The sequence below is a fragment of the Ceratotherium simum genome, chromosome 7 (assembly GCF_057802395.1).
Source record: "Ceratotherium simum simum isolate JZ-2026a chromosome 7, ASM5780239v1, whole genome shotgun sequence".
In the NCBI taxonomy this organism is placed as follows: Eukaryota; Metazoa; Chordata; class Mammalia; order Perissodactyla; family Rhinocerotidae; genus Ceratotherium; species Ceratotherium simum.
Window position 1 is genome coordinate 28431737 of NC_141906.1, and position 26558 is coordinate 28458294.

Genomic DNA, 26558 nt, shown 5'->3' on the forward strand with positions numbered 1-26558 from the left:
GGGAGAAAATAAATAAATAAAATCTTTAAAAAAAAAAAAAAAAAAGAAAAAAGCACATAGAGGGAAGTGGGATAATCAGGGAGGCACAAAGTTGCTGGCCTAACAGGCTCAAAAACTGGTTGTTTAATGAGAGAAAAAATGACAAAATAGGGAATGGGGGAGACGGGAGGCAAAGGAACAGAGACAAGCACATCTTGTCACACAGAAGTAAATGCTTGAAGGAGAAGACAACAGATGGGAGCTGGGACAAGTCAAAGTTCACTTGTCCTATTCTTTTGTTCTATGGCTGTGGTTCTCAACCTTGTCACACACTGGAATCACCTGGGAACTTTAAAAATACTGATATGGGGACCCTAACCCAGAGATTCTGATTTCACTGATCTGGGGTGTTGGCCTGGGCATCAAAAAATTTTTAAGGCTCTCCAAGTGATTCTAACATGTAGCAAAGTTAATAACCATTGATCTGTGCGCTTTAAAGTGCTATCACCTGACTTCCACATCCCCATAGCACGCAATAGGTCATGGCAGAACTATTCTGATCTGACACAACATCTAGAAAAGGCTGTACAAGTTATAAAAATTATGAAAATTTTCAAAGACAAATTATCATAATTATGAAAAATTTTCAAAGACATCAGAGAGCTGTAGAAACAATAGAGACTAGGTCTGCAGTTATCAAAATGTGATCCAGGGATCCTCAAGTGACCCCAAGACCCTTTCAGACCAACTATGAGGTCAAATTATTTTCATAATAACACTAAGACATTATTTACTTTTTTCACTCCCTTTCTCTCACAACTGAACTGTGGCGTTCTCCAGAGGCTACATGATGAGTGATACCACAACAGATGGAATATAGACACTAATATAAGTATCCAGCAGTCTATTAAGTCAGACATTAAAAATATTTGCAAAATTGTAAAAGAAAATCACTCTTCTGGGGCCGGCCCGGTGGTGTAGTGGTTAAGTTCGCACACTCTGCTTCAGTGGCCCAGGGTTCGCAGGTTCGGATCCCCGGCATGGACTTATGCACTGCTCATCAAGCTATGCTGTGGCAGCATCCCACGTACAAAATAGAGGAAGACTGGCATGCATGTTAGCTCAGGGACAATCTTCCTCAAGCAAAAAGAGGAAGATTGACAACAGATGTTAGCCCAGGGCCAATCTTCCTCACCAAAAAAATAAATAAATAAAAACACACACTTTTCTCATTAAATTTTTTTTATTTTAGAAAATGTAGTCATTTTTTATAAAAATACATTATATGTGTTAACATGTAAGGGATTTAATATACTATTTTAAATAAATTAATAAATATTTCTAAATTTTTCTCAGTTTTAATTTCTAATAGGGTAAATAGCAACATATTGCCCCCATAAAAATGTTCTTTGAGGTCCTAAATAATTTTTAATAGTAAAAGGCTCTTTTATATTTTTCCCCCAAAGCCCCAGTAGATAGTTGTATGTCATAGTTGCACATCCTTCTAGTTGCTGTATGTGGGACGCGGCCTCAGCATGGCTGGAGAAGTGGCGCATCGGTGCGCACCCGGGATCCGAACCCAGGCTGCCAGCAGCGGAGTGCGCGCACTTAACCGCTAAGCCACGGGGCCGGCCCATTAGTAAAAGGCTCTTGAGACCAAAAAGTTTGAGAACCACTGGACTAGATGAACTAAAAATCCAGAGAGGGAAAAGCCTTTCTAAGGTGAATTGACCATTGTCATCCATTTTCTTCCCTGGAGGTGTTTGATGATTCTAGGTGATAGCTGAGAATTGAGCCCGGCCCAGGGACTCCACCCGGGCACAGAGAAACCAGCCTAGCTTTTGTTGGTAGCATGGGTACTGGTATAACAAATTGGAAATTGAGGGGTCCCCAACACACATCTAGTTTTCTTTTTGGGCATTTACTGAGTCCTGTGGCTGTGCAGGAAAATAGGTAGCTTGGCCAAACAGTGGAATAAAACCTCCCATAATTTCATAATGCTTAGGACACAAAATATTGCAAGAAGGAGGGGATCTGCCTCAAATACACAGCGAGTCTTCCCTCAAGACATCTTCAATGTTTTGAAGGAGGAGGCCAAAGAGCTAAAATCAAAACCTCCAAGTGGCAGAAGTGAGTCTCTCATAGTCTTTCAGGGCTGAGAAGAAGAAAGCCACCAGCTCACGATAAAAAGTCACGAAGGGACATGCCTGAGGAACTGGGACAAATGAGCGCTAGACCAAGTCTGACTAAAACTACAACCCAGTTCCAATACAGCTCAGTCTCTGATTGGCTTGAGGTGATCAGGTCCTCACCCTATATACCTAACAGAAAAAGGGGGAACCCTATAGTTGATGGAAGATAAAATTATCTGGAGCTTCTATTATTTTTTATATACACTGTCCAGCATTTAATAAAAATAAATTACATGAGAAGAGGCAGGAAAATATAACCAATAATCAAGAGGAGAAATAAGCAGTCCCACAAATGATCCAGATGTTAGAGTTACCAGACAAGGACTGTAAAATAACTATGATTGATGGTGCTGGCCCTGCAGCGTAGCGGTTAAGTGCGCGCGCTCCGGTGCTGGCGGCCTGGGTTTGGATCCCGGGCGCGCACTGACGCACCGCTTGTCCGGCCATGCTGTGGCGGCGTCCCATATAAAGTGGAGGAAGATGGGCACAGATGTTAGGTCAGAGCCAGTCTTCCTCAGCAAAAAGAGGAGGATTGGCGTGGATGTTAGCTCAGGACTGATCTTCCTCACAAAATAAATAAATAAATAAATAAATAACTATGATTTAAATGTTAAAGAAAATACAGGAAAAGTTGGACACAATAGAAGAAAACATGGAAGTTTTCAACAGGGAACTAGAATCTATAAAAGAGTAAAATGGGCATTCTAGAACTGAAAAATATATTATCTGAGAGTAGGATTCCACGGGACGGGTTAAACAACACAATGTCCACAGCAGAATATAGGATTAGGGAACTCAAAGACAGATCCATAGAAAATAACCAAACCAAAGCACAGAGAGAAAAAAAGGAAAGAACCAAGCATAAGAGACATGTAGGATACAATTAAAAGGTCTCATAAACATTGGATTCCCAGAAGGAGAAGAGAGAATAGAGCAGAAGCGATATGTGACACTAAAGAGAAAGAGTATTTTGCAGTTGTTAGGTAAAATGCTCTATATGTGTCAATGAAGTCAAATTGATTAATCATTTTTAAATTTTTTATATCCTGATATTTTTGGCTGCTTATTATTGAGAGAGGTGTTACAATCTCTAACTCTGATTATAAATTTGTCTACTATCTTTTTAGTTTTTTCAACTTTTGCATTATACATTTTTAACTATATTATTAGGTATATCCAAATTAAGGATTGTTAGATATTACTGTTGAATTCACAAACTTGTCATTATGAAATGTCCATTTTTGTCTCTAATAATACTTCTTTCTCTAAGTCTACTTTGTCTGATATTAATATAGCTACCCCTGCTTTATTTTGCTTAGTGTTTGTATCATATATCTTTTCTTATCCTTTTACTTTTAACCTTTTTGTATCATTATACTTAAAGTGTGTCTCCTATAAACAGCATACAGTTGGGTTTTATTTTTTTATCCAGTCTGACACTCTTTGCCTTTCAACTGTATAGTTTAGTCTGTTCACATAAACCAAGTCACAACACATTTGAAAGGAATGAAACCATACAGCATATGTTCTCTGAACACAGCGAAAATAAACTAGAAATCAATGAGAAAGATAACTGGAAAAGTTCCCAAGTGTTTGAAAATTAAACAACACACATCTAAATAACCATGGGTCAAAAAAAAAGAAATTGCAATAGAAATTAGAAAATCTTTTGAACTAAAAATACCAAAACTTAGTAAATGTAGCTAAAGCAGTGCTAAAATGGAAATTTATAGCTCTAAATGCATATATTAGAAAGAATTAGGGGCCGGCCCCCTGGCATAGCGGTTAAGTGCGCTGCGCTCCACTGCTGGCGCCCACTGTTCGGATCCCAGGCGCGCACCGATGCACAGCTGGTCAGGCCGTGCTGTGGCGGCATCCCATAAAAAGTGGAGGAAGATGGGCACAGATGTTAGCCCGGGGCCAGTCTTCCTCATCAAAAAAGAGGAGGATTGGGATGGATGTTAGCTCAGGGCTGATCTTCCTCACAAAAAAAGCAAAGAATTAAAAGTTTAAAATCAGTAACCTAACCTTCCACCTCAAGAAGCTAGAAAAATAAGAACAAGTTAAAATTAAAAAAAAAAAAAAAGTGCAAGACTTCTACATTGAAAGCTACAAAACATTGCTGAGAGAAATTTAAAAGACCTAAATAGGTGACAGGATAAACAATGCTCATGGATTGGAAGAATTATTTGGTTAAAATGTCAGTTGTCTCCCACATTTATCTATAGATTCAATACAAAAACAATAAAAATCCCAGCAGGGTTTTTTTTGGGGGGGGGGGGTGAGGAGATGAGGGGCGGCGGGCAGCAGAATGACAAGTTAATGGAAACGCAAAGAACCTAGAATAGTCAAGGCCATCTTGAAGAAGAATAAAGCTGGAGAACTTAACACTACCAGATATCAAGCTTATCATAAGACAATGTGCTGTAAGGATAGACAAATAGACTACAGAACAGAGTATCTACCTGGGAAAAAAAGAACCTTGACCTTCTACTTCAAATCATACACAAAAATTAATTTGAAATAAACCATACCCCTAAATGTGAAAAGTAAAACAATAAAGCTTCTAGAAGCAAATTTAGGAAAACACCTTGGGAGTAGGGGAAGATTTCTTAAACAGGACACAAAAAGCACCAACCATTTTTTTAAAAAAAGAAAAAAGATTGATTAAATTGGACTTTATTAAAATCAAGAACTCGGCTGGCCCAGTGGCTTAGCAGTTAAGTGTGCGCGCTCCGCTACCGGTGGCCCGGGTTCAGATCCTGGGTGTGCACCAATGCACTGCTTCTCCAGCCATGCTGAGGCCACGTCCCACATACAGCAACTAGAAGGATGTGCAACTATGACATACAACTATCTAGTGGGGCTTTGGGGAAAAAAAATAAATAAATAAAGTAAATAAATAAATAAATAAAATCAAGAACTCTGTTCATTAAAAGACAATATTAAGAGAGCAAAAAAGCAAGCCACAGGCTGGGAGAAAATAATTGCTTGATAGATAGATAGATAGATAGATAGATAGATAGATAGATAGATAGATAGATAAAAATACTTATATCTAGAATATATAAAGAATTCTCACAAATCAATTAAGAAAAAGACAGATACTCCAATTTTAAAAATGAGAAGAGATTCCCAAATAAAAACATCAGTAAATTTATGAAAAGATGTTCAATATTATTAGTCATTAGGAAAATGAAAATTAAAATCACAATGAAATACAACTATATCCCTACCAGAATATGTAAAATTAAAATGCCTAAAAATACCAAGATTGTAGCTCAACTAGAACTCTCACACATTGCTGGTGGTAGTAGAGATTGGTACAACCATTGTGGAAAACTGTTTGGCAATTTCTAAGAAAGCTAAATATATAAATGCCCTATTATATATCCAACAGAAATAAGTGCTTATGCCCACCAAGAGACATGTGCAAGAAGGATCATAGCAATGTTATTCATAAAACACAAAAAATCTGCAAACAAACTCAAATGTCTATCAACAGGAGAATGGATATATAATTTATAGTATACAATGGATTATTACTCACCAATGGAAATAAACCAACTCTCACTACATGCAATAACATGGATGACTCTCACAGATATAATGTTGAGTGAAAGAAATCAAACAAAAAAGAATATATACTGTTTAATGCCACATATGTGAAGTTCAAAATCAGGTGAAACTAATCTGGTTTAGAGATTATGACTGTAGTCACCTTCTGGATGGAATATTGACAGGGGGCAGGGGGAGGCAAAAGTGAGCCTTCTGGGGTGCTTAAAAGGTTCTGCATCTTGATCTGGATGGCGGTTACACAGGTACCTACATGTGTAAAAGCTTGCCAGCTGTATACTTATGATTTGTACACTTCATGTAAATACCTCAGTAAAAAAGAAACAAATTATCATCTGTTATCCACTGTTCTTTGAAAATCACAGTGACCATTTTTTGCAATTTTTCCACTACTCTTATTGGTAAGAGTCTAGTAACTCTTGGAGATATTCTTTGAGCCATATTTCAAAGTCCTTACACATGACACTTTACAGCCAGACCTTTGGCCCCTGCCCTTTAACCCACCCCTGCTTCTGGGTGTCAAGGAATTTGCAGACTCTCCTACCTGCTCCAACTCTTCCTCAGCATATTTTTGGCGGCTCCGCTCATTCTCAGTACCCTCCCGCAGCTCCTTCAGCCGCTGGGCTTCCTGCTTGGCAAGGTTGATCTCATCACGCAGCTTCTTCTCCAGATGTACCTTCTCCACCTCCACCGTGCGGTGCTCCTCCTGGGCCTTGTGCAGCCTGGGGGGCAATGCAGGGAGCTGGAGGGGGCCAGGCAAGGGGGTGCCAGCCAACACGCCATGAGTCATAGAATCAAAGAGGAAAATGAGGGCTCCAGCTCTCAGCACATATTCTCCCTACTCTGCTGACTATCTGGTTCTGAGTTAGCTCAGGGCCAGCAGAAACGACAGTCGTTACTGTAATTCTTACATTGGTCATCATTTTGCTGCCACTAATCAAGGATGTGAAGCTAGGTTCCTGGGTATCCGAATCCTTCCTCTAAGGTGTCTCACATACTAAAATCATAACTACTACTTTACAAGGTATTTCACATTTGTCCTCTCTGCAGATAATGATACATTGTATCAATATCAGCCTAGGACAGGTGTGGATATGAAGGCTTAGAGAGGGGAAGTAACAGCAGGTAGAACTGAGACTAGAATTCCAATCTGTATGACTTCATATGCCGCAGTTATTCCCCTTATACCAGGGTATTTGGAAGGTTTGATAAATGTTGACTACCCTGCAAGCTAGACCAAAGATCCAGAGAAAGCCCGATGGCTGAGATATGACTGGGGTATTGGTAGTGGGGAGATTTAAGGAAGATGAGAAAGAAACAACTGAGTTGTAACTCTTGGACTCCTGTTCCCAGAAGCACAGAAAAATGAAATTCATGCCAAACGGACTGGGCAGGGGTTGGGAGAGCCGCCTGCTGCTGCCAGGCCTGAATCTCCTTCCTAAGTATCTTCCATGGTAGGTAAGATCTCAAGGGCATCAGTTATGATGAAAATAGACCCTTGAGGGCCGGCCCTGTGGCTTGGTGGTTAAGTGCACGCGCTGCGATGCTGGCGGCCCGGGTTCGGATCCCGGGTGCGCATCGAGGCACCACTTCTCTGTCCAGCCTGAGGCCGAGTCCCACATACAGCAACTAGAAGGATGTGCAGCTGTGACATACAACTATCTACTGGGGCTTTGGGGGCAAAAAATAAATAAAATCTTTAAAAAAAAAAAAAAAAAAAAGAAAATAGACCCTTGTACCCACCCACATATTCCCTCCGTTCACTGAAAAAACCTTCCATCTATCCAACCAAGCCTCCTTCCTTCCTCCCTTCTTTCCTCCACATATCTATGTTAATCCATTCATTCATTCATTCATCCATTCATTCACCAACTACTCTCAGGTGTCTACTAAATACCAAGCCCTGTGCTGAGTCCTAGAGATATGGAGATGAATGAGAAAACTGTCCCTGCCACTGAGGAGCTCATGGTCTAGTCCAACATAAACAAGTAAACAGATAACTGCACACAGTGTGATAAGTTCTATAATAGAGAGATATACAAGGTGTTGGATGAGACCAAAGGATGGAGCGATCAGCTCTGCCTGAAAGGAGTCAGGGAAGGTGAGGCCTGGGCTAGACCCAGAGGAAACAGTAACAGTTTGCTAATCTCTCTGGAAGAGGGAAAGGACTTAGGCACTGTCAGGTCTCTCTACTTTAGTAGGAACCACCAAGTCACCAGGGGACCAGGAAGGGAAAAGGATGATGAAGAAGACAAGCAATATAGGGCTTAGATTTGAGGTACAGAAGAGAAAGGTTAGGCTACAGACAAGAAGGGCCCACAGAGAAGAGCACTGACCACTGAGTTAATTAAGTAGATGAAACAGAAGAGGCATAAACAGAATTCAACCTCTGAAAAATCCCAAATCCAGATCTGTCACTGGCTGCAGCCTTAAAAGATGTGGTGGGACAAGCAGGGAAGGAAGAGGAAAAAATGTCTAGGCTGCAAGCTCCCTGCTGACAAACTGTAGTCTTCTGCCTGCTTTGTCCCTGGAAAGGGAGTTGAACCTCCTCAAGATACACGCCAGGTGGCACTACATGCATAGCTAAAAACAAATCAGAGGCGCCATTTCCTGCCCCCATCTCCTTCCCTTGCTGATTACCCTCCTTTATAGTATTCTTCCACAACAGAACTGCCTGAAATTATACCATTAGGGATTCAATTCTTCACTGAAATATTATCCTCTCTGAAAGCAACCTGTTCAGAAAAGCCTGATATGTCTGTCTTCTCTGTATAATAGGGAGCTCCTTTAAAGTAGAATCAAAACTGACCCACTTTTATAGTCCTAACAGGATCTAGTAGAGATGAAGATCAATAACTATTGTTGGGTGCAGAATTGAGCAAATAAATGTACAATCAAGCCCTGCCCCACTCCATCTCCTCCACATAAGACTGAGCATCTTGAAGGCAGCAATCAATTAGCATCACAAGTAAGAAAATTAGGCAGCCTGACTGCAAGCCCTGGCTCTAAGCAGCTGTGTGACTATGGACAAGTCTGTTCCCTGTACCAGGCCTGTTCATTTTTAAACGGGAATCAAAATTCCTGCCTGCCTCAAAGAATTATCTTGAAACCCAATGAAATCCTAACTGGAATGTGCATGTAGCATTATGTTTATTCACCCAGAACATGAGGAACTCTGTAAAAAAGCTCTGTGGTGGCTGGCAGCGCAGGCCTGCTGGGGTAAGAAGGGACAAGGGGGCATGTAGGCTCTGGACACTGTCAGAGGAGGATACGTGTGTGCACATGCATGAGCCTGTCTCCGTGTGTGTGCGTGCATTTGTTTCTCTAAGTGGTCATGTAGCTCTGCAGGCCTTGGGGAACAGGGATAGCTGGGAGCTTAGTTTTATCCCCAAACTTGGAATGTCTCCTGCCTAGATTCTTTGCCTTTGGAATGAAAACAGTACATGTTTTTCAAACAAATGAAGAATGGGGACTGCACAGATAGCAGCATTTAGCCCCCAGTTGGCAAAGGGCCCAGGAACAAGGGGCCCAGCAAAGTAGCCAGGCATCAGCTCAGAGATAAAACTCCTCTTGCCCCCTAGAAGCCAAGCCCATGGAAATGAATCTGATAGGACTGCCTTTACTGAGGCAGCACCCTGTGGGTTTTAAAAATTCCTAGCTCACTGCTTACTGATATGTGACCCTAAGCAAAGCACTCATCCTCTCTGAGCCTTCATTTCTTCTACTCTAAAACAGGGATAATAATAGCACCTACCTAACAGGGTTGTGGTGATTAAAAACAATACTGCATTTAAGTACTTAATACCTAGCTCATAAGAAATGCTTTCCCCATCCCTCCAAAGAAAATAGTATCTATCATTAAAACATAACAGAAAAAAGCCAGACATCATATGCTTTTAAGTGGAGTCCTGCAAAGACTTCCCAACTGGAGTCCCTAGGCTGTCAGAATAATTTTCTAAAAGAGTCCTGAAGTAGGACTCTCCTCTTCTCAAAAACAAAACAAAGCAAAAAACCAAATACCTGCATTGACTTTACTGCCTCTGCATCCTACTAAGCTTCTCCATGTGAGTTTTCAGGTACCAGGAATTTGGCACCACTCTACAGTCAACCTTAACTACCAGGACCTCCCTACTCATTTTTCAAGGCCACCTCCTCAGAGTCCACATCCACTCATCTCCTACCTCTGTGCCCTTCTAGTCCTTAGAGTTCTCATCCCATAAGCTGGCACTGAGGTGCTGCACTAAGTGTGTGCTTACTGCTCCTTCCTATGTTTGAGCTGTGCTGCCCCAGGAGCAGTGAATTCCTTACAATTCCCAGCACAGAGCTGGTTCCTAGATGTCAGGAACTACTCAGATCAACTGACTGACTGACTGGCACCTTCTTTTCACAGCTAGATCTTCTACAATAATTTTTAAGCCATGTTTTATTTAAACAGAATCCCAGACTATCAGAGCTAGAAGGCCTTTAGCTCAATCCCTTCATATTACTGATAAGGAAATAAGTCCTAGAAGGGAAAGGGATTTACCCAAAGTCATATAATAAGTGAGTACTTATGAGATTTAGATTCCATACAAGAAAGAACTAGAGGTATTAACAAGACAGATTTGTGAGGTTTCTTTGGGGAACAGTGAAGAACAGCTAATCATGTCTGTTTCTAAGGGAAGGGAAGAGAGGCAGGATGACCCCTAACAAGCCATCCAACCAGGGAAGCTCAAGATAAGCTACACTTATCTCCCTTTGAAGCTCAGGAGAAAAGATAGAAATAAGCTTCTGCCCTGGGGAGGAATACTTGCCCGTACAACTGGAATAGCAGAAACCTAGGTTCCCAGTGCAGTTTTGGAAGGACGACAGCCTGGGTAGCCATGTCAGCATGGACTCAAGAGGCCACTTGGCCCACACTCTAGGTGGAAACAGGAGGCTCCCAAGAGCTGGCAGCACCAGGGCTGTGGGGAAGGAGCAGGGCCTTACCTTTCCTGAAGGTCATGCAGACTCTGCTCAGCTCGGTGTAACCCCTCCAGATCCTTCATCATCTTCTTCATGTGCTCCTTGGAGTAACGGTTCTGGATATAGGCAAACCAGCAGCCGCCCACACCAATAACGATAGACACCACCAGCATGAAGTCCTTGAGGTGATTATGGCGGGTCACTGCCAGAGAGGAAGGGCATGGTGACTCAGGTTGCCCACTGCACACTTAGCCTTGCAGACTCCACTGCATCCCCTCCTCCACAAAGCCTTCCCACTCAGAGGAATTAGTTTCTCTTCTTAAACACACACTTGCCACATACTATTATAGTAAGCTCTGTGCCTATTTCTCTGCTAAGTCAAGGCCTAGTCTGGAAAGGATGAGAGGCCTTAGAGCAATAGAGGGAGCTTATTAAATCATACTTCCATAATATGCAGAAGAGAACTAAGGCCTTCTCAATACATCCCAGCCATCTCTGGGCTGCAAGGAGCCCATGGGCCCAGATGCAGTGGCTTCCATCTTCTAGGTTAAGCCACACTAGGGGGCTAGAGTAGGTGGAAGAGGATGGCTGGAAAGGGGATAAAGGTGTGTCACTAGAGCTTCAGGTGTGTCAGTGGGACTGAGGTTACTGCAGGAACTGGGTCTCCTGGACTACTAGGCTATTCTAGGTACAAGGTACAAAGCCCAGATCAGGTAAAGGTCTGCAAGTCTCATCTATGGAGAGCATTTCTAGTTTGTGGCTCAATCCAGAGACCAGGTAGATCAGGAGGAGCATCAAGAGATTGGTATATATGAGACATTACACATGCTAGGAATAGAGGGGCAGATCCACCTCCAGAAAATGCCTGGCAGCAATCTGGTGAAGTGTCATGGCCCCAGCCACCAGCTGGGGTTCAAAGCAATGCTCAGTCTCCAGAACAAAACTGAAAAGCTAAACAAGGAACAACACCAGAAGATAAGAGCAAAAGCCATGTCCTAAGAACTGAGTCAATCAGAAGGAGGCCACTCCTGGAGCCTGACATTATTCCTAGTATACCAGATCTGGGCGCTGGGCCACAGCACAGGACACCTGAGTGAGGAGAAGAGGGCTGCCACTGTAGCCCCCGCCTGGGTTTACTCAACTTGGGCTCTCAAAGGAGCCCCCGATGTGAGAGTAGTCAGGGAAGGAAGAAAAGAGGGAATGACCTGTGCACAAAATGTTACCCTCAGCTTGGGGAGGGGGAGGCAAGGCTGACAGGATCCCAGTGCCTGATAAGGACAAGGGGCTGATGGGAATCCAAAAGGACCAAGGGGGAGCCACCAAGTTGAGGCAGGGTCTAGACAGCAGGAAAAGACACAAGAAACTGAGGTCCAGTTTGACAAGAAGGGTTATATTCACAGCTCCTCATCGAAAGGTTGAGCAGCAGGACATGGGGATGGTGTGGGATCAAAGACAGATTAGCACATTCTATTTCCATCCAAGGGAGAGGAGTTACTAGGTCTCGGGTGGTAGCCATGTCCTTTACACGTTTATGCCAGACTCTCACAGAGAAAACTGAGGGTCCTCTATCAGCTATCCTCTAGTCTCTAGGCAGGCCTACACTCCCAGCCACACTCAAGTACTCACTCTCCTGTCCTTCAGATCCCAAGAAGAGATATCTCTGTAGCACAGTGAGCTGCCTTTCTTTCTGGAACACATCTGCCTCTGACATAGCCTCTACCAGAGGCTGGGGTACTCTTTGTCTCTCCTGTTTGTTAAAGACTATTTTTTTTTTTTGGTGAAGAAGAGTGGCCCTAAGCTAACAGCTGTTGCCAATCCTCCTCTTTTTGCTTGAGGAAGATTGTCCCTGAGCTAATATCTGTGCCAATCTTCCTCTATTTTGTACGTGGGTCACCGCCACAGCATGGGTTGATGAGTGGTGCAGGTCCATGCCCAGGATCCGAACCTGCAAACCCCGGGCTGCCGAAGCGGAGCACGCAAACCCAACCACTACACCACTGGGCTGGCCCCTGTTAAAGATTTTTAATCTCAGCTTCCCAGAGTTTCTCTACTCCAACATCGCCTTTACAGTCCTACCAAAAGTCAAACAAGACTCTTGTTCAAACGAGACTCCATGCAACCAGCACCCCCTCCCTTATCTCTAACACTTCAAAGTTCTTAAGGGGGGCATGCAGATTGGGCATCTACCTGTTCTATTCAGTCCCTTAGTCTACCTTGTCCAGATAGATTTGGAACAAGACTCTACTATTTTCTCCAAATTTATATTTTCATCCAAGTCATGAATAAAAATACTGAGTGACCAGGGCCAAGAATAGGATCTAACAGTTACCCTTTCCTCTAAGGCAATACTGTTCCACCTATCAGTACCCTCTGGATCTCTTCAACCAGTTCTGATTCCACTTAAATATGCAAGCATCCACCCGTACATCCCCCTGCCTTGTCAAATGCATAGCTGAAGCTCAGATATACTGCCTGTCACATCCCATGAGCTACCAAGCTTGGTGGGAAGAAAATGAGTCTAATCTGGCTGATTTGCTCTGTGGCCCCTAGTGATCATCACTTGTCTGTATGCCAGTTGCCAGCACAGCACCGGCCAGCACACAGAAGGCACTCAATAAATATTTGTGAGATTGAATCTTTACTGATAAGCCTCAAGTATGATAAGCCTCAAGTATGATATCTCCCTCAATCCACATAAGAAAGGAAGAGAAATAGAGAAAATGTACAATGTATCAGGCATTTATATTCATTATCTCTAATTCTCACAACTACTCTATAAGGCAGGGTATTAGTATTCCCATTCTATGGACCAGAAAACTGAGGTTCCCTAGGGACACTGACCTGCTAGAGTTCATGAACAGTGACAGAGCTGAGATTCAAATCCAGATGTACCTGACTGCATGGTCTTTCTGCTACACCCCACTTTCTTACTACAACTTTCATACTCATGCAGCAGGTATTGTTTCTGCTCTGTTAAATGCAAACATTTCTCACCATGGAGATGCCTATGTCTCCTGATCTAGCCTGAGTGCAACTCTAAGAGTTCCGAGGCCTAAATCTTCCCCCCAGATAACGTCCAGGGAGCTGACTGTGGCACTGCCATCAGGACAGTAAAGACCCAAAGGTCAAATGGCCAAGCCTTTAAGGTTAAACATAAGGCCTCATGTAAAGAAATTCTTGTGCCATCAAAGGAAATATCCTGCACTGAGTATTAGGAAGTTTGGGTCCTACGCCCCAATTCATTATAAAATTCTCTTCCCCCATCTGGATCTCAGCATCCTCAGCTGTAAAATGTGTTATCACAGACTTACTGAAGAGATCAAAAGTATAGTTGTAAATGAAAGTATTCTGAGGTGTTTTGGAAATATTCAGATGGACATATCCAGTAGGTAATGAAGCATGTGGATGCTGAGTTTGAAGAAGAGGTAGAAGCTGGAGAAGTAGATGTGAGAATTGTCAGGTCCCTTCAGCGGAGCTCTGGGCTGAACCCCACAGTCCTAAGGGAATCTGTGATGGTTAATTTTATGTATTAACTTGAATGGGCAAAGGGATGCCCAGATAGCTGGTAAAACATTATTTCTGGGTGTGTCTGTGACGTTGCCTTCGTAAGACATTAGTATTTGAATTGGTAGACTGAGTAAAGAAAATGATCTTCATTAACGCAAGTGGACATCATCCAATCATCCTCAGGCCACTGAGGGCCTGAATAGAACCAAAAGGTGGAGGAAGGGCGGATTTGCTCTCTAAACTTAAGCTGAGGCATCCATCTTCTCCTGCCCCCTTACATCAGTGCTCCTTGTTCTGGAGTCTTCAAACTTAGACCAGGACTTAACACCATTGGCCCTCTGATTCTCTGGCCTTTGGACTCAGAATGAATTACACCACCAGCTTTCCTGGTTCTCCAGCTTGCAGATGGCATATCGTGGGACTTCCTGGCCTCCATCATCATGTGAGCCAATTCCTATAATAAATCTCCTCATATATATCTATATACATATCCTATTGGTTCTGTTTCTCTGGAGAACCCTGAATAATACAGGTTCTATAAACCATAGTATCAGAAAAAGAAGGAAAATAGGGAAATGAAGACTCCACTCTCCCTTACCAATGATGTACTTCTTCCCATCATAAGCCCATTCCCACTATTTTTTTTTTGAACATGTTGTTATTTTATTGATTTGTACCAAACAATCTATGAAAAAAAGTCACCTTACCCAGTCAAAGCAGCTTCTACCTGAAGACCTTCCACCCCAAGAGCATCCTCACCCCAAATAAATACCCAATGGAAACAAAAGACAAGTCACGTTATGCAAACTGAGCTTCTAAACAAATCTCTTATCCTCACCCACTCTCATCATTGCCTCCCCTAACCACCCACTCTCCAAATTCTGAGACTGGGAAATACCTTTCTAGGAAGCCAGTAAAGTGAAGATGGGCTACATCCCCTTACTGCCCCTACTGGGGAGGTGGCTGGAGAACTTTGTATTTATTTTTGGTTTTGGTTTTTCCTATCTACCTTTATACCTGGATAGGAGAGGAAGAGAAGAAAGGAGAGTTGGTAAAAGAAAGATGCCAAGTTTCTAAGAGAAGCTGTGCCGGCACTGGGGAGCACACTGCCCCTCCTTCCCCTCTGCTCACATGCGCCCAGGGGACGCATTGCACTGCCTCCACGGCCGAGGCAGGCACCCTTCTTCAGGGGGTGATCAGATATGTGCCAGCTCCAGGGGCTATGGGGCCACATCTGGCCAGGGGTGCCCTCTATTCCCATTCTTTAATTCCTACCACCTTCCAGGCCCACTACAGTCCAGAGATCCTTCCATTCCTTCTCCTCTGAACTAGGATTCCCTGGTCAACCCACTCTTTGGAAAGGTAAACATGGGTTATCTCTTGCTATATCTCAGGGACTGCCTAGTATGTTTCTCGGCTTTCATGTCAGTCACCTTCCAATAGTCAAGGAATTCCTGAGGGCCAGGGCACAAGACTTATTCATCTCTGTAGCCTCATATTTAGCATAGAGCCTAACAAGAACAGGTACTCAGCAAAGGTGGAAAGGAGAAAAAAAGAGAAGAAGGAAGGGAGGTTTTAGCAGGAAAGGGGGGTACAATATAAAGTGCATGTGGAAGGCAAATACCAGCTCCTGGGGACAAGAAGAGTATGGCCAGTTGTCCTACACAGCCCCTACACAAGCTCAGCTCTTAGAATCCACCTCACACTCAGTGAACATGGCCAGGGCAGAGAGACCATGGAGGTTTCAAGAGAGCAGATGTGGCTGGCTAGGTGAATAGAGCTAACCCAGAGAAGCTGGCTAGGACCTGGGGAGCCAGAGGGTGGCAGAATTCCCAGCCTGAGTACTGCACATAGATTTTAGCAAAACGAGGTCAATGCAATCAAGCCGGAGGCAAGGGAGGAGGGGATAAACAAAAGAGATGCTGACATGTTAACAGAGTCAGGGGTAATGGTGAGAATTTCCACAGTACCAGCTAGCATTGAGCAAGTGAGCCTCCAATCATTATCACTTTCTGGAATCCCCTCTCCCAGTCTATTCTCTCCACCCTCTCTACTGCCCACAATACCCTGCCCCTGGCAGATACAGATATTCATCCCTTACTGCCGAAATATGCGCTAGGAATTCTTTTGTTATTTACACTGCCTTCTGTGCTGAGGTGTCTGTTTAACCTGGAAGAGCTATTCCTGGGCCCTCCTCCCTTCTGGTTATAGCCCCAAAAGTGCTTTAGCTGCCTCACCTATCCACAGACACAGTTCTCCCCACAACCAAGCTGGGCCAGATTCTTCTCCCATCTCTCCTCAGTCCTGTAGCTCTGGAGAGGCCCAGCCTCCTTCTGTATAACTTCTAGCATACATCTTCTGGCACCCACTCCTCGCTGGGCCTTATGCTAAGTGCTGATGACAGATAAACAAAGCTACCCTCAAGGAGTTCCCAGTTTAAAGGGTAACAGACTGGAAAACAGATTGTTATAAAGAAAGCAGGTACAAAGGGCTGTGTGTTCCCAGAGAAAAGTTAGAGGGAAGGGCTGAGCATGCCTAGGAAGAGGCTAGAAAGTCATCCTGGAGAAGGCTTGAGGCATGAGCTGGAACATAAAAGAAAGGAGACAGGGTAAGGATAGAGCTGACAGAGACCATAGCGAGCTTTGCCAGAGAGGCAGCCACTCCTGCTTCCCAAGGACTTCTCCCTATTATCTGAGCCACTGAAGAAATAAGACAAGGAGTAGTCTTGTCTTTTCCTCTCCAAAACTCCCCCCACCCCCAACAATTATTCTGCAGGCCTCTCGCTGCACTCTTCTCAATATTCCTGCTGAAAGCACAAAGGGCACACCAGCCCTAGCCCAGGACTAACTACAGTAGGCATACACTCAAATAGAAGCCACCTTTATTTAGGGGAAATTGGGGCATAGAGAACCTTAGGAGTGTGCCCAAGGTCACAAAGCTACTGAGGGACAGAGCCAGTTTGCTTGATTTCAACGCTGGAACTCTTTACATTATATCTTGTTTCCTCTAACAGAAGTAGAGGGTGGGATAACATAGTAGAAAAGAGTACTGAAATAGAAGTTAAAGACCTGGGTTTGAGTCTTGGCTCTGCCACTTAAAAGCTGAATGACCTCTAAAAACTCACCTCATCTCGCTGAGCCTTAATTTCTCTGAGAAATTATCTGCAGAGGAGAAAAAGCCCCCTCAATGAACGATCTGCTGCTGTAGTGAGACATCAGCTTAGACCTCAGATTGAACGCTGCCTTCAGCCCTTTGTCTCTCCGAGCACACCTAACACCTGACTACTGGCACTGTGAGGAGAGCCCCTGATGGGCCTGCAAGCTTAGCGCCAACTCTGCAGTGGAAAAGACTGTAAAGGGCCATGTGCTACTCTGCGGTCACATGGGGAGGCCTGAGATGTCTTCTACTGTCAGAAAACAGACCCTGAAGTGGCCCTGTGCTGAGCCAGTCTGATCCCTTTTTCCCTTTCCCAAGCTCTGTGGCTGCTGTGGGCAGTTGGATCCTGCTCATTCAGCAGACCCTCCTGGCTACTGCACAATAAATCTTTTTTTTTTTTAATGACTCTTTTTTTTGTGTGAGGAAGAGCAGCCCTGAGCTAACATCCATGCCAATCCCCCTCTTTGCTGAGGAAGACCAGCCCTGAGCTAACATCTATTGCCAATCCTCCTCCTTTTTTTCCCTTTTTCTCCCCAAAGCCCCAGTAGATAGTTGTATGTCATAGTTGCACATCCTTCTAGTGGCTGTATATGGGACGCCGCCTCAGCATGGCCTCACAAGCGGTGCGTCAGTGCGCGGCCGGGATCCGAACCCAGGCCGCCAGTAGCGGAGCGCGCGCACTTAACCGCTAAGCCACGGGGCCGGCCCCCACAATAAACCTTTGATTTGAGATTTCTCAAGCCTCAGACCGATGGCAGGATTTTCAATAAGGCTGGGCAAGGCAGCCACGGCTGGCAGCTATAACTGGCCCAGGTTCTCTGGGATGTTTATCTGCTACATGCCTTATGATGAGGCTTGAGAACTACAGCTTAAGAACTCAATCTAGGTGCGGAACACAGGTCAGAGCCAGCACAGGCCATCACTCTAAGTCCTGCATGGATGTTGGACAGGGAACAGCACTAAATGAGAGATTTTAGTCCATGCTCAGATGGGAAAACAGAGCCTAGAGGGACACAGATTAAGAGATTCTTTGCAGGCACCCACCAGGCACGGCCCCACCCTTGCAGAAGTCTCCTGGCAAAGAGCTTACTGGTATTTTCCTCAGATTCCAGCTGGCAATTTTCAAAGTTTTTCTTTAACAAGCATCAGTAGGAAAGTATAAAAACAATATCTGTCATCAGGTCAGCTGCTGGATTCCAAAATTTTAGCTCCCAGGAGTACACCCAGCTCTATCTGAGTCCTTGAATGAGAAAGCCAGTAAGAGCCTTAATGATCAAAGCCCATTTTACAGATAAGGAAACCTAAACCTAGGCAGGAGAACTGAATTCCAAAGGTCACTTCATAACGCAAAGGCCAAACACAGAATTCCTAAAAGTACAGGACACAGACAGTAGTAGGAAGGAACAGACCTCCTGTCTTTTACACAGGACGCCTATCAACCAAAGGGGTTTCTCTCAAATATCATGGAATGTTGCGGCTGAAAGGAATCATAAGGATCCTTTAGCTCAACTGTTTCATAATACAAATTCTGAAACACACCCTGAGAAAAGTGACCTATACAAGGTCACATAGTGAGTGGCAATTCTGAAAAAAGAATGTGCTTTCCTAAACTTTATGAGAAGTAGTCTAAATGGAAATCCAGGAGTTACAAAAAATCAAGCTGTATATGATGATGACGATAATGATGATGATTGAGATATAATTCACATACCCTAAAATTCACTCTTTATAATGCACAATTCAGTGGTTTTAGCATATTCACAAAGTTGTACAGCCATCAGCACAATTAATTTTAGAACATTATCATTACCCCAAAAAGAAATCCCATATCCATTAGTAGTCATTTCCCATTTCCCACTCCCTCCAGCCCCTGCCAACTGCCAATCTGCATTCTGTCTCTATGGATTATCTATACTGGATATTTCATATAAATGGAATCATATAGTATGTGACCATTTATGTCTGGTTTCTTTCTACTTAGCATAATGTTTTCCAGGTTTATCCATGTTGCAGCATGTATCAAAACTTCATTCCTCTTTATGGCTGAATAATATCCCATTATATTTATATACCACAACTTATTTATCCGTTCATCCATTCATGGACATTTGGGTTTTTTCCACCTTTTGGCTATTGTGAATAGTGCTGCCAAGAATATGCATACAAGTACTTGTTTGAGTACCTGTTTTCAATTTTTTGGGTATATTCCTAGGCATGGAATTGCTGGGTCATATGGTAACTCTATATTTAACTTTTCAAGGAACGACTAGACTTTTCTGCAGTAGCTGAACCATTTTACATTATCACTAGAAATGTACAAGGGTTCTAATTTCTCTATACTCTTGCCAACACCAGTTATTTTCCTTTGTTTGTTTGTTTGTTTGTTTTTATTGTAGCTATCCTAGTGGGTGTGAAGTGCCTTCTTAGCTCTAGTACCTCTGTCCTGCCTATCTCATAAACAGAGTTTTCTGCTGACCTCTGACCTCCCTTAAGTTAGGTCACATGCATCCTATAGGCTATATGAAATGAGCCTAGGAGAAAATATCCCTGTCCTGGTATCAGTCTAACCTGCCTCACCAGGGCCCCTCTTGCTGGCTCTGACCTCCTGGACCCAGTACCCTGTAGCCAGGATTCTGGTTCCCATGCTTTCCAGCCCTAGTTGATTTTTCCAGATAGAATCCCTGCCTATTTTAACCTGCAGTTTCTCATGCACCCTTTCAGATATGGTAAATCCTATTTTGATACAGAACACATAACAGTCTGGTAATATATCTCAGAAGACTAAGGAAGACTTTCAGGCTGCTGAAGGCCTCCCCTTCCTGGAGGAGAGCCTTTGCAAAAGTAGTCTAGCTTTTACTGCTGGGTTTGATTCTTCTAGTGTAAATGTTCTTGCTGGTGTATACAAAGAGAGGGATGTAAGTTGTTATAATTTTATTTATTTATTTATTTTTCCCCCCAAAGCTCCAGTAGATAGTTGTATGTCATAGCTGCACATCCTTCTAGTTGTTGTATGTGGGACGCGGCCTCAGCATGGCCAGAGAAGCGGTGCGTCGGTGCGCGCCCGGGATCCGAACCCAGGCCGCCAGCAGCGGAGCGCGCGCGCACTTAACCGCTAAGCCACGGGGCCCGCCCAAGGATGTAAGTTGTTAATGAGGAGAATTTAATAAGGCCACCTCCCATCTTTCAAGACTTATCTCAAGAATTATCTTCTCCATAAAGCTTCTTGAACTCCAATTGAAAACTCTTCCCTACTCTGTGCTCCCAACTAAACTCTGGAAAGATTTACATGATAGCTATAATACTGTATTTGTTGGCCATTTACTCTATTTGTTGACATGCCTATCTCCATTTAGATGGAACTTCTTGAGAGCATGGACCCTGTCATTTATACTGGTACACAGTAGGTGCTCAATAAATATTAGTGACTGAATGAAAGGCCACTGCTCAGTACAGAGGGTGAGCCTCACACAAAAAGTAGAGCCATCCATTGTGTCATTTATTCAAAACTTATAAATGAATGGTAAGAAAAGTATGTCCTAGCACTAAACAAAAAACAAGGCAGCAAAGAAGGTGGAAACAGTCTTCTCCCATGTTGCTCTGTTTCACACTTTCAGAAGGTATAGACCTTCTGGAAAAGACAAAACTATGGAGACAGTAAAAAAGATCAGTGATTGCCAGGGGTTGGAGGAGAAGGAGGGATAAATAGGTGGAGCACAGAGGATCTTTAGGGCAGTGAAATATTCTGTATGGTACTATAATGGTGGTGTACACATCTCATTATACATTTGTCCAAATCTGTAGACTGCACACCACCAAGAGTGACCCCTAATGTAAACTATAGACTCTGGGTGATAATGATGTGTCAATGTAGGTTCATCGATTGTAACAAATGTGACACCCTGGTGGGGGATGTCAATAATAGAGGAGGCTGTGCATGTATGTCAGCAGGGAGTAGATGGGAAATCTCTGTACCTTCCACTCAATTTTGATGTGAACATAAAACTATTCTAAAATATAAAGTCTATTAAAAATTTTAAAAACAAAAAAAGGTATAGACCCGCTTGTATTGAGACATCAGCTTGGGCACTTGTCAAGCCCAACGCACAGATGAGGAAATGTTATACTGCCTCTGACTCTGCCTGCCAGCTGCTTCTCTGGACAGGCTCCTGGCTCTACAGCATTCTGCTGCTGGCATCCTCGACTGATGCCAACAGCTCCCAAAGGGCAGAGAGTGGACACTAAGAGCCTATTTGGTCAAAGCTAATTTTCTAAGAAATCTTACTACTTTTGTTCCCCCTGAGTTCACTTAGAAGAAGAAAAAGGATGTCAGGTTGGCTGTTTCCACCCTGCAGATCTTCAGAAGCTGAAGCTCAACTAACCCTTGGCTGAGAGACCACCCTTCCTTAGGCCTATTTTTCTGTTCCTTCAGTGAAAGCCCACTTAGTCCTCTTTTGTTGTCCAAGGACACAAGATGTCCAGCAATCAGTTCATATGCTCTGCATATCCACAGTGAGAGCAGGGAATAGCTAAATGGCATTCAGCCCCTTATGGGTTACTTTTTATCCGTAAGCATACCTTTTATATTTTAGCCTTTGTATTCTTGCTCAGGTTGTTTCCTCCACCTGGAATGCCCTCTCCTGCCACCTCCATGGAATAAAGCTCTACTCATACTTAAAGGCAGAGGTCACATGCCACCTCTTCTATAGGTGTACCTCTCTAGAAGATTCATTTTATCCCTTTAGGGCAGAATATGATTCATCCAGGTCTTCCTACAGGGTCCAGAACAGCAACTGGCACAAAGCAGACCTTTCCTTAATGTGTTTAATGAATGGATGTTGATACCTGGCTGGACTAAAATGCAAACCATTTCATATCTCAACACCAGAGGAAAAACTAGAGGTGCTGCCTTGCAGGTGTGCCTAGGAGACCCAGGACCTCAGACTAGCCACCCCAAGAGCCTTGGGTTCCATGGCACAACAGCAGCCCTTCTCTCCACAGGACTCACAGAGAGGAGGCCCAAAGAGTACTGTATCCAGGGCCTTCAGCTGCAGCTTCTGCCGATGACTCCGGTCTGTCATCTTCAGCACAGTCCCTGTCATGGTGGTGTTGGTTACAGCGAGCCTGTTGAGGCAAAGAGGTGGGGGTCAGTTCCCCGCCAGTAAAGCCAGGAAGGATCCTGGTAAGATTACCCACCTCGTCCAGGAACATTTCCATGACTTCTAGCTCTTGGTGATTGCTCCCCTCTGCGCTCTAGCACACAGAGTCTATGCCAAAGGATCTCAATGGGGAGTCTACAGGGACACATAATATTTACCAAGAATTTGTTCACCCTTCTCCCCATGTCCACCATCTCCTGAGTAACCTACTCTCTAAGGATTATCCATCTGTGACCATTGCCATACCCAACTGTAAATTTTCTGTTGTGCTTCTCCTTCCAGGGATTATCCACTATATATCTGTACCCACACTCCCACCATTTGTAAATGCATTTTCCTGCCCAACCCAGGTCAAAATGTCCCGCCACAGGATCCAGCGATACTGGGGGCCTCTGAATTATCTTAATCCTCACCCAATTAAATATATTTAATAATGAATATATTTAATATTCATTAAATATAAACCTGTGGATGACAAACATTGCATTAGTCTTGTTAGCTTGTATTTGAGTCACTGTAGTTTACTCTCCATCAGATTACTGTAATTTTTTTATGACCTTCAACCAAACTGTTAATGATAACTCTAATAAGAGAGGGCCTATAAACAAGAAAACGACCTAGGAAAAAGTAGACTTTGTTTCTCTTCTGTTGGAACACAGTGGGTATAGAAGAAGAGGGGTATAAGATATGAAAGGTTGAAAAACCACAGGTCTGGGTCCCGCAAGTGTGTATTTACTCCAATACTACTCCGTAAGGTTAGTGCTCTTTTCTGATGCATAGCTTTATTTCCCCAAGTAGAAAAGAAGCTTCTGACAGCACCGTGTGTGATTTATATTCCTGCCTGGGCATGCAGGAGCAGCTACTTCCTTCTCTAGCCCTGGAAAGCAATCCAGCCCACTTACAAGAGAGGCAGTGAGACACTGTGATGGGGCTGTGGGGTCAGGAGATCTAATTTCTGGTCCCAGCTCTTCTCAGTGACTCACTTGCCCATCATAAGCTGCTTGGTCCCTCCCCTGGGGCCTCAGTTTCCTTCTGTGTAAACTTATGTAAAATCAGATGCTTCCTACAAGCCTAGGAGTTCTTGCGGTTCCTTTTTAGAGCACTTCTACTAGGTGTACTGGTCTTCATCTAACTGATCAAAATAAGCATCATCTTTTCTACAGTCTATTTGTCAAAGAAACCTATGAACTGGAATGCTATCTACTTCTAAGCAATGAGAGAAATGAGAAAGAAGCTAACATTTACTAAGCAACTACTGTGATTCTCATACTGTTCTGACAGTTTACATACCAGACTGCATTTAGTCCTCACGACTTACAAACCCAATTCTGTTATTAGCTCCACTGCACAGATAAGAAAACTGAGACTAATAGTTGAGTAACTTGCCCAAAGTCACACAGCAAGTAAGTGGCAAAGCCAGGAAACGAACCCAAATCTGCTAGATTCTTCTCGTTATACCATGCTGCTTAGAGATGGGCCTAGAACCACCTCCACTCCATCCCATACCCCATGCACTGAAGGCTCCATGCTTCCTGCTGTCACTGAGGTGCCACAGCTTGGCTTCCTCTATTCCTGAGCCCAGCCTGGCTGGGTCTGGTCTTGGGGGATCTAATCCTAGCCACACGAGGGCTAAGTGAGCCCATGACCTGTGAACTGACTTCTTATCCTGCACTTTACAGTTTTAATCCAAGCCGTAGCCATCCTAAAGATGGAATGGTCCAGGGATCCACAAAGCAATGCTGCTATTTCTATGGGTAATGAAAAAGAAACCTAAATACTGGAGCTTCAGGGTCAACCATCTATTCAATGCCTGTCTTATCTATTCAACATGGAGTTCCTCAAAACAGATGTGAAGTCTAATGCACCTCTTTGTCCTCAGGGCCCAGGAGAGAGCATGGCACACGGTAGGTGCTTGGTAAAGTTTTGTAAAATAGAACTTAACTGAGTATTTCCAGGAAGCCTATATTCAACTATATGGGGCAAGAGGAAGACGCAGTGAAAAAAGCAGGGCGCTTAGAACCAGGCAGACCTGGGTTCAAATCCCAGCTCTGCCACTTCCCAGCTTGGATAAATCGTAAAATATTTGAAATTCAGTTTGCTCACCCAAAAGTTGGGATAGTAATTCCTTCCTCCCAGAACTGTGAGAATCAACTGAAATACTAGTTAGGAAAGCACTCTATAAAAGGATGTACAAACATTAAGATTATTACTCTCTCCAGAGTAGGGAGAAGCTGTGAAGAAGAGGCTGCAGGCAGCAGAGGAGGGAACAGCCAGCTCAGCTAGGCCTGGACAGCAGTGCCTGGTAGCTCTGTGGCTGGAGACTGCAATGTGTGGGCATTCCAACAGCTTCACCTTCCCCTTTCCCCTTTGCTGAAGCTCATAACCAGATGCACCTACATAAGATGACAGATTATACATAATCAGCACTTACCAGACAGTAAGCCCTTTGAGGGCAAGGACAGGTTGTTGTCATCTTTATTCCCAGCACCCAGCACAAGTGCTTGGCACAGAGCAGGTACCCAGTAAATATTTGTTGAATGAATAAGTAAATGGATTAATGACTGAATGACATATGGCACTAGTTTGACATAACAAGAAGTCCAAGCCTACTCCATCCCCTCCCCACTCCCACCCCAAGCCCTAGTATATTGTGCCTGTAAAGGAGGCAGAGTTAGGATACAATAGCCGTTGGAAGAGTCATTCCAGAGAGAAGGCTGGGGCCAATGGCAGTCAGCCCCTACCTCTGCACCATTTCTTTAGAGTAGATAAATTGTATATAGATAATTCAGGGGAGACTAAAGAGCCCTGAGGCTCCTGGGAAATAAAAGAGGCAGCTGCTGGGGGGACAGCAAAAGAAAAGAGAAACACCACAGGCTTTGAAGTCTACCCAGATCTAGGTTCAAATCACAGTTTTGTCTCTAACTAACCATGTGACCTTGGATAAGTTACTTAGCCAGTTTTATCACCTATATACAATGATACTTACCTTACAGGATTGATGTAAGAATTAGTGAGATACTGCATATAAAGTGTTGAGTAGAGTGCCTGGCATGTACTAAGCACTCAATACAATGGCAGCTATTAGTACTATTCCCAGGATTGAGAGAATTATTAAATAAAAGAATGGATGTGAAGTGCCCATCATACTTCACAGCAAGTGTACAATAGATGTGAGAAGAAGAGAGGTCTATAGATTCTGCCCTGAAAAGGGTGGAACCTCACTTAACTAGCCAGAGCAACCTGAAGGCAGGCCGACCCCAGCCCATTCCCTGCACCCCCAAGTGAGAGAACCCAGTCTTCTTCTAACCTCGGCATAGCATGGCCACTGAGCTGCAGTTTCCGGAAGGTCTCCTCATACTGAGGCAGCTCCACATACGTGATGAGCCACTGCACCACCTCATCCACGGTCCAGTTGTATACTGTGGGAAGAGACAAGCAAAACCATGACTCCAGAATGCCAAGCACTGCTTACACTTAATGTCACAGCACAATGACCTTAACATTTACCACACGTTTGTATGTTTAATATCTCTCTTTCCCATAAAATCCTAAGTATGAATGGAGTACATACTGTACTTTTATTTGACCTATAGTGAATGGACTTGCTCTTCCACTATACTGGATTCTGGGATGAAATAATCCTGAATTATAATATTAATAATAACAATAATAATACTAATAGAAGTCATCATTTACATAGCACTCACTATATGACAGGTACTGTTCTAAGCACCTCACATATATTAAATCACTAATCCTCACAACCACCATGTGAAGGATATATCTGATTTTATCCCTATTTTACAGATGAAGAAACTGAGGCATAGAAAGGTTATATAACTTTCCCAAAGTTACCCAGCCAGGCACTGGTAAAGCCAATATTTTGTCTCAAGCAGTCTTGCTCCATAGCCCTTGCTCAAAGCCATTATGTTTTATATACATAAATAGATCTATATCTGCTCCCTGAAGCTGCTGGAAGCTTTCATACAGAGGCAAATCTGAGCAAGAGATGGATCCAGATAACATCAGCTAAGCCCTAAGTCAGATC

At 43.5% G+C, this 26558-nt stretch overlaps 1 protein-coding gene across 4 annotated transcripts in view; it reads right to left on the reverse strand.

Annotated features, from left to right (window-relative positions):
• Window positions 1-26558, reverse strand: part of STIM1 (stromal interaction molecule 1) — a 183894-nt gene that overhangs the window by 12254 nt on the left and 145082 nt on the right. For all 4 annotated transcript variants that reach the window (XM_087433355.1, XM_087433356.1, XM_014790239.2 and 1 more), the window contains 4 exons: window positions 25818-25929; window positions 22360-22475; window positions 10716-10893; window positions 6292-6469 (listed from right to left, as the gene is read on the reverse strand). In XM_087433355.1, coding sequence (XP_087289481.1) covers window positions 6292-6469; window positions 10716-10893; window positions 22360-22475; window positions 25818-25929 — 584 coding nt within the window. The remainder of the gene's footprint in view (window positions 1-6291; window positions 6470-10715; window positions 10894-22359; window positions 22476-25817; window positions 25930-26558) is intronic.